Source organism: Silurus aristotelis (assembly GCF_946808225.1).
Source record: "Silurus aristotelis genome assembly, chromosome: 5".
Classification (NCBI taxonomy): domain Eukaryota; kingdom Metazoa; phylum Chordata; class Actinopteri; order Siluriformes; family Siluridae; genus Silurus; species Silurus aristotelis.
The window spans coordinates 27,584,838-27,603,975 of record NC_139578.1 but is presented as its reverse complement, the minus strand read 5'-3'; the positions used below and the strand labels follow the sequence as shown (position 1 = coordinate 27,603,975).

The window sequence follows — 19,138 nt, the reverse complement described above, 5'->3', positions numbered from 1 at the left end:
TTCTCATTCTGTCCCTTTAGCTGATCTACTTCTCATTCTGTCTCTTTAGCTGATCTACTTCTCATTCTGTCCCTATAGCTGATCTACTTCTTATTCTGTCCCTATAGCTGATCTTTATCTCATTCTGTCCCTATAGCTGATCTACTTCTCATTCTGTCCCTATAGCTGATCTTTATCTCATTCTGTCCCTATAGCTGATCTTTATCTAATTCTGTCCCTATAGCTGATCTACTTCTCATTCTGTCCCTATAGCTGATCTTTATCTCATTCTGTCCCTATAGCTGATCTACTTATCATTTTGTCCCTTTAGCTGATCTACTTCTCATTCTGTCCCTTTAGCTGATCTACTTCTCATTCTGTCCCTTTAGCTGATCTACTTCTCATTTTGTCTCTATAGCTGATCTACTTCTCATTCTGTCCCTATAGCTGATCTACTTCTCATTCTGTCCCTATAGCTGATCTACTTCTTATTTTGTCCCTATAGCTGATCTACTTCTCATTCTGTCCCTATAGCTGATCTTTATCTCATTCTGTGCCTATAGCTGATCTTTATCTTATTCTGTCCCTTTAGCTGATCTACTTCTCATTCTGTCCCTATAGCTGATCTTTATCTCATTCTGTCCCTATAGCTGATCTACTTATCATTTTGTCCCTATAGCTGATCTACTTCTCATTCTGTCCCTTTAGCTGATCTACTTCTCATTCTGTCCCTTTAGCTGATCTACTTCTCATTCTGTCCCTTTAGCTGATCTACTTCTCATTCTGTCCCTATAGCTGATCTACTTCTCATTCTGTCCCTATAGCTGATCTACTTCTTATTCTGTCCCTATAGCTTATCTTTATCTCATTCTGTTCCTATAGCTGATCTTTATCTCATTCTGTCCCTATAGCTGATCTTTATCTTATTCTGTCCCTATAGCTGATCTACTTCTCATTCTGTCCCTATAGCTGATCTACTTCTCATTCTGTCCCTATAGCTGATCTACTTATCATTTTGTCCCTATAGCTGATCTACTTCTCATTCTGTCCCTTTAGCTGATCTACTTCTCATTCTGTCCCTTTAGCTGATCTACTTCTCATTCTGTCCCTATAGCTGATCTACTTCTCATTCTGTCCCTATAGCTGATCTACTTCTTATTCTGTCCCTATAGCTGATCTACTTCTCATTCTGTCCCTATAGCTGATCTACTTCTTATTCTGTCCCTATAGCTGATCTTTATCTCATTCTGTTCCTATAGCTGATCTACTTCTCATTTTGTCCCTATAGCTGATCTACTTCTTATTCTGTCCCTATAGTTGATCTACTTCTCATTTTGTCTCTATAGCTGATCTACTTCTCATTCTGTCCCTATAGCTGATCTACTTCTTATTTTGTCCCTATAGCTGATCTTTATCTCATTCTGTTCCTATAGCTGATCTACTTCTCATTTTGTCCCTATAGCTGATCTACTTCTCATTCTGTCCCTATAGCTGATCTACTTCTCATTTTGTCCCTATAGCTGATCTACTTCTCATTTTGTCCCTATAGCTGATCTACTTCTCATTTTGTCCCTATAGCTGATCTACTTCTCATTCTCTCCCTATAGCTGATCTACCCCTCATTATGTCCCTATAGATGATCTTTCTCTCATTCTTTCCCTATAGCTGATTTTTCACTCATTCTGTCCCTATAGCTGATTTTTTTCTCATTTTGACCCTATAGCTGATCTACTTCTCATTTTGACCCTATAGCTGATCTACTTCTTATTCTGTCCCTATAGATGATCTACTTCTCATTTTGTCCCTATAGATGATCTACCCCTCATTATGTCCCTATAGATGATCTTTCTCTCATTTTTTCGCTATGGCTGGTTTTTTGTCCCTATAGCTGATCTACTTCTCATTTTGTCCCTATAGCTGATCTACTTCTCATTCTCTCCCTATAGCTGATCTACCCCTCATTATGTCCCTATAGATGATCTTTCTCTCATTCTTTCGCTATAGCTGATTTTTCACTCATTCTGTCCCTATAGCTGATTTTTTTCTCATTTTGACCCTATAGCTGATCTACTTCTCATTTTGACCCTATAGCTGATCTACTTCTCATTCTGTCCCTATAGATGATCTACTTCTCATTTTGTCCCTATAGATGATCTACCCCTCATTATGTCCCTATAGATGATCTTTCTCTCATTCTTTCGCTATAGCTGATTTTTCACTCATTCTGTCCCTATAGCTGATCTACTTCTCATTCTGTCCCTATAGCTGATCTACTTCTTATTATTTCCTTATAGATTTACATTATACAGACAAATGTATTGGGACAGCAGACCTTTTCTGCTAAATGTGTTTTGTTTTCCAAACTGTTACTACAAAGCCAAAGGCACACAATTGTATAGGACGCCTTTGGATGCGCTATAACAAAATTTTTCATTCACTTAAACTTGCAAACCCAAACCTGTTTCAGCATGGCAATGCCCCTGTGCAGACAGAGAGGAAGATCTTAAGTGGCCTGCTATAGAGCTCTGATCTTTACACTTTGGGATGAATGTGAAAAACAATTGCACCTCAGGCCTCCTCACCTACATCAGTACCTGACTTTATAACACATTTGTGGCTGATGAACACAAATGATTACAAGCACACTTAAAAATCTAGTGAAACATCTTCCCAGAATAGTTCAGGGGATTATAAGTGCAAATTGTGACTACATGTGGAGGGGCAATGCTCAAAAAGCACAAACTGTATTTATGACCAGGTGTATAGTTAAGATATCGCGCTCTCTCTCTTTCTCTCTTTCTCTCTCTCGCTCTCTCTCTCTCTCTCTCTCTCTCTCTCTCTCTCTCTCTCTCTCTCTCTCTCTCTCTCTCTCTCTCTCTCATTGTACTTTTTTTTCTGAAGCTGACTCATTGTTCTTCTTGTTGCTGATCTTCTTGTGCTGATCTCTCTCTAATTCTGAGTCTAATTCTGAGTTCTCTCAATTTTTCAAAAAATATATTTTTCTACTGAACCCAAATTCTGCTATAGCTGCAAATGTCCACACAGTTTCTTTTGACGTTCTTTCGGAAAATCATCATCAAGCTGGATTAATCATTAAGCATCGCTTCTTCCAGGGCACTTACTCTCTTTATGCTGATCCATGCATCTTTTCTATCTCTCTGTCTCTCTCTCTCTCTATCACACACACACACATAAAAACAAACAGGCTTGTATAGTTGTTTGCTTTTGCTTAAGGGAGCAGTGAAGCACGCTCTCTTTCTCATACTTATTCTGTCCATCTGACACATTCTCTGCCTCTCCCTTGCTCCCTCTCTCCCCTTCTCTTTTTCCCTTCCTATCTCACTCTCTCTCTTTCTCCCTCTGTCTCACACACATACACACAATCTCCATCGCACCAGCCAATCCAAGCTTCAGTGACACCAACGGGAAGAAGAAAAAAAGGTGACAGCTTTCCTGGATATCTGAAAAGGTACAGTTGGATGCACTCTGCATTTTTTACGCATATTCTTTATTCTCGGCTTTCCTACTTCAGCCCCGGATGCTGATCCTGTCTGCTGATTTGGCTTTACTATCTGTTCTCATTGATGAAATCCGTGGAAGTCCCACTTGTCCTGCCTGTCCTAGTTTTTTTTCTCACAGGGAAGATCTCATGACTTATTCTAGCTTATTTTTCTCATAAAAACAAAAACATTTTTAAAGTCAAGATTGCAAATAGAATATTGAAAAAAAAGAAAGAATAAGTAACGCATGTAAGCTTTGTGAATTTCTAATCACATCAATAACTGGATTGATGGCATCGTTTGTCAGTCAGGCTTATGTGTCAAGGTCAGTGTAGGAGAAATTAACGAGTAGAAGTATGAGGATATGATTCAAGCTTGACATGGCCATGGCAGTGCACTGAATCAGACTATTTTTTAGTAAATTGCTGCTTTGAATAGACTTCCTCTTCATGCTTTAAAGCACATGCTCTCTAGAGTCTGCAGATCAGTCAGGGTACTTGGAGCAGCTGTGAATATGCTCGAGAACAGTAAAAGGAAGATATAGGGTGTATCCCGTGGGCTCACTGTTACTGTGTTTTACATTTATTTAAAATGTATCTGAATTATTGCAATGATCAACATGAATTACCATGTTACATACATAACCATTTCACAAGTATGATTTGTTTTTCCATTGGATCATAGTCCATTTTGATGTCCAAAAAAATCTAAGCACCAAATAAGCCAAATGTTTTGTGGTTTAGGATTAAACTTAAAGTAACAGGTCTGGACAATTTGCCATGATCCCACTATGAATGGATTATAACAAGTTGTGTCTGGTGGGTACATGCTGTAGTAGAATCTTAATTGCATTAACCATAATCCCTGTGCTGAACATGTGCTCGCTGCATCTTGTTCCCCTTTACCTTAATTATGCAGCTTCTAAACTGTTTTCTTGTGTTTCAGCGTTCTACACTATTTTATATCACCAGCTTGTTTATTAACTGCCTCTTTTTTCATCTTATGAATAGGATTTGCTCCTGGGTCACTCATGCTGTGCTCAGGCTAATAGCAAACGCAGGCACCAGAGGTATTATTCGTTATTAGGTGATTTGTTTCGTTCACTGGCTGAGAGGTGATTTATAATCCTCACTGACTAACAAGTGATTTATTTTCACACTTGTTAATAAGAGATTCATGCTTCAGTAGTTGGCAGGGGAGGTGTATACACTGCATCTGGCAACATAAGATATATGTCCTCTTCTGGTTATGAAAGGTATACGCAAATCCATTCAAAGCCATTAAGATTTATAATCCCTTCTAATGACTATATATATATACTTGATATTGATTAATAGAGAAATCTATTAATCTGTAACTGAAGGTTGTGAGTTTAAATCCCAGCCACACTAAGGTGAAACTCATTGGCCCCTGAGTAAGGCCCTTGTCCCCATCGCTTCTCAGTTGTATAAATGTGCTAAAAGTAAGTTGCATTGGATAAGGGCGTCTACCAAATGCCATAAATGTAAATAAGTGATGATCAATTTATGCTGATTCATGAGAAATGTCATTTCAATTATTTGAAATTGAAATTACACACTCAATAATAAGTCTATATTGAGTATTACATGTAATCAATCATAAGTAATAGAAAATTGTAAATATATACTTAGATATATACTTAGAAATGATTAATAGAATATCCATATTCTACAAAAATAATAGAAATGTATACTAAGTAAAAAGTAGTGGGAAATACATAATTCATGTATAATGATATATTAGCTGAAAGTCCCTACTCAATACTGAGTACTTGAAAAGTATAGATAATAAATATCCAGGCATTCATGCTCCTTTAGAAGTACCCAAAACCCCAACAATGTTTAGGAATAAAACAAGAATAAAGAGGCAATTCATACTACATTACATACTGGGAAATGTATTCTTAATAATGTAATGCATGCACAATATTGAGTCATAATTTATACATCATACATACATATTTACGGCATTCAGGAGACGTCCTTATCCAGAGCGACTTGCATTCATACAACTCTGTAGCTACAGGGTTAAGGGCCATGCTCAGGGGCCCAAGAATGACAGCTTGGTGTGGCTGGGATTTGAACTCATGACTTTCAGATCTGATGTCCAATGACTTAACTACTAAGTTCCACCTCCCCACATTTACTTAGTAAGTACGAGGTGTAAAAAGTATGTTCAGTAATGAGTAATGGGAAATGTATACTTTAACATGTATATATATTTAAATGTAATTGCTGAGCACTGTATTGAGATTTGCAATATGAGATCAGAAGCGAAGAATTCCAGTAAATATTCTGAAATTAATTCATCACACAGACTTATTATGGAATTTATGGTCCTATTTGAGAAATGAATGTTTAATGTTGAGAAAATAAAAACTCATTCATGCATCAAACTCAATAGTGCAAAATCATAAAATAGTAAGTCATAGTTGTTCCCTTAACAGATGATGAGAATATTTCAAATTCATGCTTATTTGTATTAGTTATAAAACATCTTTAGTTATCAGAAACAAACTCATCATACAGTAGGTATATTTAGGCATATAATATAAATGCATTATCCGATGAGTAATAGGAGTCCATATGGCAGTAATATAGGCAGTATAAGCTGGTGGGATCTGAGACCCTTTGCCACTGAAGAATTTTCATGCTGATTCTAATGTAGTCTGTTTCCAGGTGTGAAATCACCATGGTAACAAGGCTGTATGTAGGCCGAGCAGACGGGGGATGCGAGCGTCTGTGTACTTAGGAACGTGCAGACATACCGCTTCCTGTCCTCGTCCTCCATATGACCCAGGCTGCAAGTTGTTTTGTCTGTCTAAAACGTCTAATATTGTGAAAGAGTAACTAGCTACTAACTACTATATAGAAACACTTGCAATTTTTTTTTTTTTTGCAAGCCACATTTCTGTTTCTCACGCAATCACATGACAAGCCACCTCATCTGTAGCCACCTCCATGATTTCAGCTCCTCACAACAGACAGATTGTTCATGATAATGATTGTACTTTCTTCTGTGAGTGAATAGTCTCCTTGTCAGAGTGTGCTGTCTCTCATTCGGACATTCATTTGATGCAGTTACACACCAGCTCATGCAAGGAATTGAACAGATGACAGTTTTCCTCAGAGAACGTTGAATACATTTGGCTTTAAGCTGTATTCTACGATTTATACACGGTTTGACATGTCAAAGCTGTGCAATTGTATTATTTATTCAATGTAGACCTATAAAAACTAGTTTCTAGTTGCTTCAGATCACACTTTGCATTACATATTTCTAGCCCAAAGCTGAGTTCTATCTTTAGCTAAAGCAAAAATGTTCAGCTTTTTAATGCCAACATATGGGGCAAGTGTAGTCCCACCAAAGACAGACAGTGGTTAGGTTTGATGTAAAAGAAATACAGTGCTGGCTGCAAGGCAAAACAAATTAATATTAAACCATTGTTCTAAGACTTTCTTGTTACTATAGTAACAGCTCATTCACAGGGACTTTTCTGATGTATAGTGAACATAATCTAATACCTGCTGGAATTAGATCTAATTCCAGCAGTACCTCCCACGCCTCTCTCATAGGGCTACTCGGCAGGCGCAGCCCGAAACCCAACTCACCACCTCCCATCGGTAGGTACAGAAACAGAGCATCACGTCTCGTACTTCCCCTGTCAGGAAACCTGTGTGGCGCTCTGCGCCGGAGACCCGTGAAGTGACAGATCTAAAGAATGTCATCTTCAATAAGGCGAAAAACTCCTGACATAGGACATTCTGGGTATCCGGTTGTGAAGGGGCTTGTTGCACCGCAGTATCCGGTGCCTGCCCTGCCCTGCCCTGGCCCCCTTAGGGACCTGGTCCACAAACCCTGACACTGAATCTGCTTCAGGGCACGGCCAGCTCCAGCAGGTATCCTCCTCGGTCTCCTCTGGCTCTGCCAGACATGTCTTAGTGGGTCCTGCCCACTGTAGAGTGAGGCTACTCGATTCATTTCGAGTCTTGTCCGCCCCATTTTGATAGGGTTCTTCCCACTCTAGTGGGAACCAAGCAGACTCTGTTCATGGAACGACAAGTAAACACTCTCCTGAGGAAGGAGGCCATTGAGGTGTTCCCCCCCATCAGAACGAAAGTCTGGGTTCTACAGGGGTACTTCATAAATGCCAGAAAGGATGGTGGGTGGCATTTTATTTTGGATCTATGTCAGCTAAACCGCTCACTCGTGAGACCTAAGTTCAGGATGTTGACCCTAAAGCAGGTCATGTCTCAAATCAGATCGAAAGACTGGTTTGTCACGGTAGATCTAAAGGTACTTTCATGTATCCATACTTTCTTTTTACAGAAAGTTTCTGGAGTTCGCTTTCAGGGCCAAAACTTGCCAGTATCGGGTTCTTCCGTTTGGCCTTGCCCTCTTACGCTGCACCTTCACAAAATGTGTCGATTCGGCTTTGGTCTCCCTGAGACTTCAGTGCATCCGCATCCTCATCTATATCGGCCATTAGTTGATATTAGCTTGATCAGAGCAGTTAGCAGTCCGTCTTTGAGATGTCATTTTTGCTCACATGAAGGTTTTGGAATTTTGGCTGAACGCCGGGAAGAGTGTGCTTTCTCTATTACAGAGACCCACCTATCTCACCGTCATATGGGATTCGACTACTTTGCGTGTGCAGTTTTCCCCTGCCCGCATTGTGGCCATTCTTATGACTATCAGGAAGGTCCTTGAAGGACAGCCTCTCAATGTGAAGCAGTTCCAGAAACTGCTTGGACTCATGGCAGCTGTGCCCAGTGTTATCCCACTTGGCCTTCTGTACATAAGTCCCCTTCAGTGGTGGCCCATGGGTTCTCACAGAGGGGCAATGCCCTCCGTATGATCAATGTCATGCGGCCATGCCTACGTGCCTGCCAAGTTATGTAGCTTGGCTACGGTGCAGGTCACAACCCCTGAAAATGCTCACTGGCTTATTATCATTATTATTATTATTATTATTTATATTATTATTATTATTATTACTATTATTATTTATTTATTTATTTATTACATTTTTACCATTAGGAGTGTGAGCACCCCCCCTCCGGGAGAGTGCTCTCCTGGAGTGGAGCAATCAAATAGAAACGCGAGCAGAATGTGCGCAGCACAATGATCGCAGCTCAATATGCGCAGGTCATGCACAGGATGTGCAGCTAATCTGCATGGAAAGTGCGCAGTCAGCTTCCTCGAGAACCGACCTAGCTTTAACCCCAACTCCATAGCTCCTCAAGTCTAGCTTCCAAAGCGTGCCCCCTCCTCCTCAGAGGAAGAGAGGCAGAGCTAATCCTCTCATTGCAGGGGGATGAAATTGCCGAAAGGCGTGCTTCCGGGCCTGTGAGCGAGTGCTGCACCGAGCAGGTGAGGTTGGAGAAGGGGACCATTTGTGAGCCACAGAAACTTCAGCGGGAGCGGGGCCAGGATTGCGAGGGACACAAGCTCTCTTCTCGGAGAGTGCCGCTCGGAAGTGGAGCAATGGCATTAACATGCAGCCGGCTCTCTCGAAAACTGACTTACCGTACTCCGCTGCCAGGATTTTTTTCTTGATGAACAATTGACAGACAATTCATCACATACAAACAGAGCGCTTAGTGAACAAATAGAAGCTGGCACTCGCCTCACTCGATGTGCGTTTTATACTTTCTGGTCGTGACATCACCCCACCGGTGAAGGCCAGCGTCCAATTTTTGACTGATTACACACATTATTTCAGAGCGTGAACACTCGGGTGTGTTTCCAAAGTGTTTTCGATGCAGCTCAAGTTTCTGAAAGGGAAATATGTTGTGATGTTTTCTGTAAGGAGATGATATAATGTTTATGTGCAGTGTCAGTGCTTTGCAAACATCAGAATGTTATTCAATACTTGAAATATGGAAAGAAAAGGAACTGTTTATTGATGTAAGAAAGAAAGAGAAAGAAAGAAAGAAAGAAAGAAAGAAAGAAAGAAAGAAAGAAAGAAAGAAAGAAAGAAAGAAAGAAAGAAAGAAAGAAAGAAAGAAAGAAAGAACGACAGATGAGAGGGGCAAAACAGCTAATAAAAAAGAAAGAGGCATGCAACCAAATAACATGGGGGAAGGGAGGAAGGAAGGAAGGAAGGAAGGAAGGAAGGAAGGAAGGAAGGAAGGAAGGAAGGAAGGAAGGCAGGAAGGAAGGAAGGAAGGAAGGAAAATAAGACAGATGGGAGGGGCCAAACAGCTAATGAAAACTAAACAAGCATGCAAACAAATAACATGGGGAAAAGGAAGGAAGGAAGGAAAATAAGACAGATGGGAGGGGCCAAACAGCTAATGAAAACTAAACAAGCATGCAAACAAATAACATGGGGAAAAGGAAGGAAGGAAGGAAGGAAGGAAGGAAGGAAGGAAGGAAGGAAGGGTGGGTGGGTGGGTGGGTGGGTAGGTAGGTAGGTAGGTAGGTAGGTAGGTAGGAGGGGCCAAACTGCTAATGAAAACTAAACAAGCATGCTAACAAATAACATGCAAGAAAGAAAGAAAGAAAGAAAGAAAGAAAGAAAGAAAGAAAGAAAGAAAGAAAGAAAGAAAAATGACAATTTGTATTTTTGACAAATTACGATGAATAAAGTGTTTTAGAACCTGATGTTGTTGGTTTATTTTGGCAGAAATGTGACTCATGGGTCAGCTTATTATCGAATTTATATCCCAAAACACTGCACCCCTGAGGTTTCACATGTTTTTTCAGTTTGATGGTGATTAGACCGGCCCAAAAGTGGATCTTTCTGTTTATAGTTTTATGATTGCTTTTCACTTTTCAGCTCATAGTGAATGAAAGTGTAAAGTGCAGGCTTAAAATAGCAGCCCGAGTGGAGCGAGGCAAGAGAAAGCTGAGAGATCTGTGGCTCGGGTCTATTATGAAATGTGGCTTCCTTATTCAGGCTCGGGAGAATGAAACATGGCAGACTGGATTGTCTGGCTTTCATTCATGCCATGTGAGCTTCTGTGTGAGTGTGTGTGTGTGTGTGTGTGTGTGTGTGTGTGTGTGTGTGTGTGTGTGTGTGTGTGTGTGTGTGTGTGTGTGTGTGTGTGTGTGTGAGAGCGAGAGAGAGAGAGAGAGAGAAAGAAAAAGATCTAGCTTTTCATTGAAACATTAGACTTCCCCATTAAAAAGGAATCAGGAATAAACATTGCATCGAAAGAATCTATTCAATATTAAATGTTATCATGCGCTTGCCTTATTTTGATTGAGACTGCACAAGACATGTATAATTTAGTCAAAAACCTAATTCAAAGGTGTGAGACATGCTAGGATAAGAGAATCTATAAATGGAACTTTTTTTTTCTCTCTCTCCACCTTGCCCACATTTGGTTTACAGATTCGCTCGCTATCTCATTTTTCGCAGGCAGATTTACAGCTCTTTGTTTCAATCCATCGCCTCCTTCAAGGTGACTCTGTGCATTTATCAGTAGCCGGTCCAGCACAGTAAGCCAGATCTAGCAAGCTTCTTCAAGCTGTTTTTCTTTATGCAGATCTGTAGATGGTCATTAATTTCACAAGCATTGTGTCCTGCATTGACCCAGAACTTTATCTTGGGTGTAATACTGGCTAGCTTTTATGGTCTTTTCTATAGAATAATATATTGGGCATCAATTCACATTCCTGTAAGCATTTAGACCCACAAGAAAGGGTTGTACATCTTTATAAACTCAGAAATTTGGAGTAAACCCTTATTCTTATTTTTTTTTTTAATATCTGCTTAGTATCATATCTTAAATTGTATAATAAAAGTCACAATCAATATAATATGGTGTGCATAAATGCGCCTTTTTCCCTGGAAAAGGGTGTTTATGTAGAGGTTTTATGAGCCAGTGTGAATTAGGGATGCACCAAATATTTGCCAACCGAAATAATCCGGCCAAAAATAGCACAAAAAAAAAAAAAAAACACTGTGAAAAGACTTTTACTGGTGACGCGATCAAATAGCAACCAGCTTGAGTGTGAGGTATAGTCTGTTTTTATGAACCGAAGAGAAAGTGTAACACAATTGAGAACATTCTAGCATTGTTGTTGTCTTGTCAGTATGTATTTCTATGAATTTCTAACTAAACAATTTTATTTAAATAAAAGGGGCAAATAGGCTTTTACTTGTATGTGTACAGAGTGAAATCTTTTCCTGACATATACCAGTGATGTTAGGACCCCATGATATAGTGTCTCTTGAGCACAGAGGATCAAGGGCCTTGCTCAAGGGCCCAAGGAGGCAGCTAGAGGATACTGGGGCTTGAACCTACGACCTTCTGATCAGTAACCCAGCTATCACCTCAAACTTTTAAGCTCAAACATTAGACCTAAAAGAATGTTAATTAGCCACATTAATTAATCCATTATTCCCAAGAAACTACGTCATGTAAAATAACATTGCAAGAAGCATTAGAGGCGATTAGATGATATCCAGGGGGAGGTCTCATCACTATCTTATAACAACTGCATGCAGCATCAACAAGAGTCTTGTGAATGGCGATTGAAGGCATTGTGAAAGGCTCGGCTCAGGTTTCTCAGGTGTGTAACCTGACCAGTAGTCGTGTGGCTCTTTAAAAAAAAAAAACTGGGTGTTCAGTTGTCTGTGTTGGAAACTGGAGCAGATGAGGGACCCGAGTCTCTCACTACTTTGTCACTCACTATGAAGAAACATCACTCTGGACAACCATTGACTTCTTATCATAATTTAAACTGAAAGAATTGGAAAGATGTATCTCCCAAACATCCAGAGCCATACAGCAGCACTTTGATGCACCACACACGTTGCTGTTATTTTGGTTTCACGTGTCAGGTGCTTAACAGAATGAATAGCTGTCTGATTGACTGATATAGGACGCGCTTGTAAATGATATGCTGAAGTCATTGAACGGTGTTAGTCAGCTGTGCGTCAATGGCTGACATTTATGACTTCAGTTTTTGGTCTTTTGCACGTGAATCATTTCTGAAGTGCTTTAATATTCATATCTCGAAATCATGACCTCAGAGGGCTTTTGAGACGGCTGTAAATAGACCATTACAGATGGCTGGTAAATACTTTGTGTGGCTTCAAGAATGCTTTACACTCACCTCACACATCACACGTGTTTGGATCATCACTGCTCATTTATCCTTTTCAGAATGATGAAAAATGGCATTAAGGATATTTTGCTCATTTAGAAAGAATAATATCCCTATATTATTAATAATATTTTTAGTTTCTTTGGAAAATAGAATAATTAATTTTTAATTAAAGGATTTAAAGACAATTTTTTTAAAGGCTCTTCATCCTTTTCCCTTTCAGACATTCTCTACCCATCTTTTATAGTAAGCACAATATTATATCTTAAATATTTTATTATGAATTACTTAACCCTTCTTATTCACGTTTTTGATGATTTTTGATGATTTGGATCGGGTTGGATGGGGAGCGTCGGTGCACAACCATTTTCAGAGCTTCAGATGTTCAATCGGGTTCAAGTCTGGGCTCTGGCTGGGTCACTCAAGGACATTTACAGAGTCATCCCATAGCCACTCCTTTGTTATCTTGGCTGTGGGCTTAGGGTCGTTGTCTTATTGGAAGATAAACCATCGCCCAATTCTAAGGTCCAAAGCGCCGGAGCAGGTTTTCATCAAGGATGTCTCTGTAGATTGCTGCATTCATCTTGCCCTCGATCCTGACTAGTCTCCCAGTTCCTGCCACTGAAATCATCCCCACAGCATGATGCTGCCACCACCATGCTTCACTGTAGGGATGGTATTAGCCACATGATAAGTAGTACCTGATTTCCTCTAGACATGACACTTGGCATTCATGCCAAAGAGTACAATCTCTGTTTCTCATGGTCTTTTGGGAAACTCCAGGCTGGCTGTCATCTGCCTTTTACTGAGGAGTGGCTTCCGTCTGACCACTCTACTATACAAATCTGATTGGTGAAGTGCTGCAGAGATTGTTGTGGTTCTGGGAGGTTCTCCTCTCTCCACAGAGATTTTTTTCTCTTTTAGAGTAACTGTAGAAAGGAACACTTTAAGGACAGTAAGGTGAGGTGAGAACCGCCCACTTGATAGCCAGACACTCCTTTTCTACAGTGCTGTACCGGCTTTCACGCACCAACATTTTGCGGCTAATGTACAGCACCGGGGGCTTCTCCCCCTCCATCACCTGGGACAACATGGCCCCCAGCCCCATGTCCGATGTGTCCATCTGCAATACAAAGGGGAGCGAGAAGTCAGGCGCATGTAAAAGCAGAGAGCAGGTTTTTTTTTTTTCCCTAAACAGACTAGGAAATGCTGGTCAATTCGTTCCCATAATTAGTGAATGGGTAAGGCGGGGACTAACCACCGCCTCCACACTATGTTTTTCTTACCCAAATTGGACAGTGATGGCTACAAGTGGATATTTGTGGATATCCCCATGCACACATTTTAACTTTGCACCAGGATTTGGTGGATGGGGGTCTGTGTCCATCTGCAATACAAAACCTGGAGCGAGAAGTCAGGAGTATGTAAAAACTGTCCACTGCAGAGTGCAGCTTTTACCCGAGAAAAAGCCTGCTGGCACAATTCCGTCCACTGGACCGGCTCTGTTTTCAGTGAGATCTGTCAGCGGGCTGGTGATGTCCAAATACTTAGGTACAAACCTCTGATAAGCCAGCCCCAGAAACCGTAATAGAAGTTCTCTGTGGCTCTTTGGGACCAACAACTGGGTCATTTCCTCTCTGGATCGAGTGTCCTGCTTATAACTTATCTTTAATAACTGCGAAGTAGGGATAGGAAAGCTTGGCTGGACTTGCTGTCCATTGGTTACTCTTACTTGGTTGAAGGCGTGTTGGAGGGTTTCTTCTTGTGTCTGCTCCAGGGGAATATCCCCAAGGGGAATTTATCCGATTAAGGGGAGGGCAGAGCCATCCTCTTTCATTGGGTCTGTTAAATGCGGAGCTGACGTCGATGGCCCAGGCACCGCCTCCCCAACCAACATAGTGCACATCCTACACTGGTTGGCCTCATAGCAGGACCCATCCACTTAATTCGTTCCCAGAAATAGTGACTGGTAAGGCCTCCACACTCCACACTTCATACATGTTTTTCTCCCCCCCCCGAATCGGACAATGATTGCTACAAGTGGATATTCGTGGATATTCCCATGCACACATTTCACCTTCACCCGACATGCAGTATTCAAAGCCTTGCATCGCACTAGGGTCATCTGCCCAGCGCCCTCTGTAACGCCTTCCGGTCCTCCGCCTGGGCTCAGATCAGCTCCTGGAACCGCTGTTCCTGCTCGGCGTGCACCTGAAGGAGGTCTTGGTGTTGGGTCTGATGAGCGCCTTCACCAGCTCACCCTGCAGCAAAGATTCCATGGTAGTTAGTCCTGCTTTCCTTTCTGGGTTTCAGCAAAAGTGTAGGTGAACCAAAGGTTCAGGGAAAGGAATACTCTCAGGACAGTGACCACTTCTAAACAGATCCGTTTAATTTACAGCTTAACGTAAATACACACCCACATGTGCACACTGGCATCTCGCAGGGATTTTCTCCAGCGCCCTTCTCTCGCTCCTTTTATCTGTTCCCTCCTCTCACTGCAACAGAGAACACTAATTAGATAAAAGTTCCTCAGGCATGTCATTCTTACTGCTTTTCTCCTCCTGGCCTTGCCCTCCATTCACAAACCAATGCCCGGCCACGCCCCCGCTGCCACAGTAACCATTGGGTTCTTGGTCATCTCCTGACTAAGGCCTTTCTTCCCTCTCTTGATTGGTCAGCTTGTCCGGGCGCTCTGCTCTAGGAAGAGTACTGGTGGTTCCAAACGTTGTCCATTTACATTTACCCTTACATTTACATTTGTGGCATTAAGCAGATGCCCTTGTCCAGCTTGACGTATAAAGGTGCTTTAAGTCTCTAGCAATGATTAAATCGACACTGGTATGCTAGATTACAAACTTAAGATAAATCAAACTACAACTCTTGATTTTTACAAAGCGAATTTGGAAAGTGCTAATTTAAGTGTTTCAGGAAGAGGTAGGTCAAGTGACATAGCCAGGGACTCTGCAGTTCAGACATCTGAGGGCAGTTTATTCCACCACCTCGGTGCCAGAACAGGGAAGAGCCTTGACGTATACTTACCTCTCATTCTGAGAGAAGGTGGTACCAGTCGAGCTGTGCTGGAGGATCTCAGACAGCGTGGTGCAGTGCGTGGTGTGATGAGGTCTCTGAGGTAATATGGTGCTGATCCATTTTTGGCCTTGTAGGCAAGCATCAGTGTTTTGAATTTGATATGTACAGGTGGTGTGGAAGAACTTGGGCAGATTAAACACAAGCCATTTACAGCTGATGGAGGTCACTGTGCTCATTGGGACAGTCAATGCTGCAGAAATGTTTCTGTACTGTACAGATCTGTGCCTCGATACAATCCTGTCCCTTAGGTCTACAAACAATTCCCTGGACCTTATGGTTCGGTTTGTGTTCTGACATGCATTGTTAATTGTGGGACCTCAACTAAACAATCAACTAAATTTACTGTGTGTGTGTGTGTGTGTGTGTGTGTGTGTGTGTGTGTGTGTGTGTGTGTGTGTGTGTGTGTGTGTGTGTGTGTATATATATATAAATGCGAGAATATTTGCAAAAGCTTTTCTCTAGATTCAGTACATACCCATGCCAAATTCCTCAGTGCACTGTGCCAGGGGCTAAGTACCTTATCTTTAATTATATCACTGATTTATCCTGCTGATAAAATGCTCTACTGTTGCTGGATTTAGGCCATTTCTGCCTCTGACTTGTTATTAATAGCGTGTTCTGATATTTATATATAATTCTTTTTCAATCCTGTTGATCATTTAGGTGTGGAGTGTGAAGTTAGAACAGGAAGTAGAAAAAAACAAGATACTATCTGATGCTCTGCAGAAGTTGGCGACAGAGCATGACCAACTAAAGCAAAAGCTTTCCAGCGGCAGAAAATCGCCGACTCAAAGTGCACCTGCCGAAGATGAATTTTACGATGCTCTCTCTGGTGAGTGATTTCCAGTCCTGAGGATTACCACTTCCTGAACAGACAGCAATCTTCTAATTATTTCTGTCTTTTATTCTTTTAAAAAATTAAGGCATAATTTGCTTAAAGTACATTGATAATAGTGCAAAAATTAATGCATTAATGGCTATAGGATTTATTAAAGCTTCCAGTAAAATGGTTTTCTGCTCATGACAAAGCTCCAATCCATGATGTGTATATTTATATGTAACAGAATGAACCTTTTCATCAATGCAATAAACACAACCAAACTGGAAAACATCCCTTATCTGATTTTGTAGAATTTCTTTCAGCCTATAAGCAATAGACACATTTCAGACTGCAAATGTACACAATGTCAATTAAATACTAGAATTTATTTTGTAAATATATACAGTAACTCACTTTACTGTTTACAGAGAATAAAACCAATGGAACCATTTATAAGCCATTCTATACTGTACATTACTTATGTTGTTGTTTTCTGTCAAGAGAAGGCTTAAATGCGTATATGTCTAGGGTCAATCTGACCATAATCTGTATGATTCAGAAACTTGAGGCCAGAAAAGTGTAGTAGGGTACACCACAGGTAGAGCATCTAAAACTGGATCTAAGTTTTACAAATCAGACATCCAGCTAGTTTATTGACAGTAAATAAAAAATGTCTGTAGTCCGACAGCACACTCACATGTTATTTTTCCTGTTTGCTAGCTGCTTTAAACAAGACTTGTAAAGCTGCAGGTAAACCTTTTAAGCCCCTGATTATGTCTTTCTCTGATAATAACTATTTATTGTTTTTTTCTCATTGAACAGAAGTAAAAGGAACGGCTGCTTCGAATAGAATACAATTTGATAATTAAGCATGTGGCCAGAAAAGAGCACAAGAGAGACCCAACATGAAACAATGCTTAATGCAGAGTGTGTAGCATCTGAGTATTAAATCGCCATTACACAAGAGATGGTTTTATTCCTTCAGGATCTTATGAGACATGGTTTTGTGTGATGCAAATTATGTGAGCACATGCAGACCTGCGATATTCTCACAAATATTAAATAGCTCTCGATGTCTCAGTGTGAAAAGTTAATTTCACCATACTTTTCCTACCAAAAGGAAATGTTTTGCTGTTTTAAAGAAACTCGATATGAAATGATCTCTAAGGTTTTAAAATGGATGGAGTATAGGATTGAATAACTGAACAAACAATGACGTCATGACGGCATTAGGGCTCACTTTGTGGGCAATAGGTTCTTAATGTGGGGTCTTTAGCCAATGGATCACCAACAGATTTCTGATTTTTTCCCCCATATTTTATTACATGGTATTCAATCATTCAATGTTCTTTATTTAGTATTGAGTTCTTATCATTTTTATGCCTTTATCCTGTTTGATTGGGCAATTAATATGAATGCTCTATAATTAGAATTTTGCTCTAATGGAAAGGAGCTATCTTAGTGGTTAAGGCATTTTGGATCCATAGATCGTGAGTTTAAATGCCAGCCATACCAAGCTGACACTTCTGCGGTCCCTGAGGGAGGCCCTTAAACTCACAGCTGCTCAGTTGTATGAATTAGATTATAATAGTCACTGTAAGTCACTGTGGATAAGTGCGTCTGCCAAATGCCATAAATCTAAATGTAAATTTAAGTAATGTTTAAGGAAATTTAAAGAAAAGCAAAATATTCCAACATTGATTTTACTTTCATTTTTATAAAATAAATGTTTATGGAATTGCTTTAGGCTATAGATTAGTTATAACTGACCATCAACAGGAATCTAATGACAAGCATCTCTTTAGCATCATTAAACTGCAGTAAACACACACTTAGCTAAAAAATGCCTCAAATCTAAATGTCAAGTGCCGATTCAATTTTAGCAACTAATACAACATGGCAGGATTGTTTGATTTTTGTTTCCCTCACTCTCATGGATGAGGTACGCTGCCTGGCTGCTGTTTCTGTTGGAACCGAATCCCTCAGGTGGAGTTCCACAGGTGCGCCAGGAGAACAGAAGGAGGGAGGGAATAAGGGATCTCGGGAGTGAGCAAAGGAGGGACGTAAGGAAGGGAGGGTTCCATGTGACCCAGTGTGCAGTAACTACGTTACTGACACAGCTGTATGTGTCTCTGTGTGTCGTCTATCCGTTTTGTCCCTTCTGCAGAGTCAGAGTGGGACAGCGGTGTGAGAGGACGTTGAATTAGTGTCCTCTGACTTCGGCTCATCTTCTGTCTCATCTCTACACAAAAACAGAAGCTCTCACTCCTGCCACCATGTCTAGGGAGGAGCGCCATGGAGACAAGACCCAGCATAACGGTGTGAAGAAATACAGGTGAGTCTGGAAAGCTCCCAGGATTAAGGCTTGTTTGGCTTTTGTGTGACGTGTGTGTAAGGATTTACACTCGCTCATCCATTAGATGCATTTAGTTTGTATTTTATAGATTATTATTTGCAGATTTAACTGCATACACATACAGTCCTCATGCTTTTTGCATGAGAATTAACCGCAAGCTGATCAGTAGTCTTGGTGTCAGGTAACTGTTTCCAAAGCACAAGATCCGCTTCCTGATACAGGCCTTTTTTTTAACCCGTCGCTTGATTTACGATGGATTTACCCCAGATTACTGATGGTCAAAACTGCAACAGGTTCAATTCTGGAGTC

The 19,138-nt window shown here is 40.7% G+C and overlaps 1 protein-coding gene and 1 long non-coding RNA gene across 5 annotated transcripts in view; both read left to right on the top strand.

Annotated features, from left to right (window-relative positions):
• LOC310726845 (oxysterol-binding protein-related protein 1) overlaps positions 1–19,138 on the top strand; it is a 56,337-nt gene that overhangs the window by 18,994 nt on the left and 18,205 nt on the right. Inside the window, exons 1-3 of one of the 4 annotated variants that reach the window (XM_083542845.1) lie at positions 2,957–3,448; positions 16,317–16,485; positions 18,641–18,808. In XM_083542845.1, coding sequence (XP_083398971.1) covers positions 18,750–18,808 — 59 coding nt within the window. In that variant the 5' untranslated portion in view covers positions 2,957–3,448; positions 16,317–16,485; positions 18,641–18,749. Of the gene's footprint in view, positions 1–2,956; positions 3,449–16,316; positions 16,486–18,640; positions 18,809–19,138 lie in introns of those variants that run through there. The other 3 variants (XM_083542844.1, XM_083542846.1, XM_083542847.1) reach the window with 3 other exon arrangements.
• LOC310726938 lies at positions 9,795–10,594 on the top strand. The gene is made up of 2 exons (XR_014533888.1): positions 9,795–9,891; positions 9,940–10,594. It is a non-coding gene; the product is annotated as an uncharacterized lncRNA (long non-coding RNA).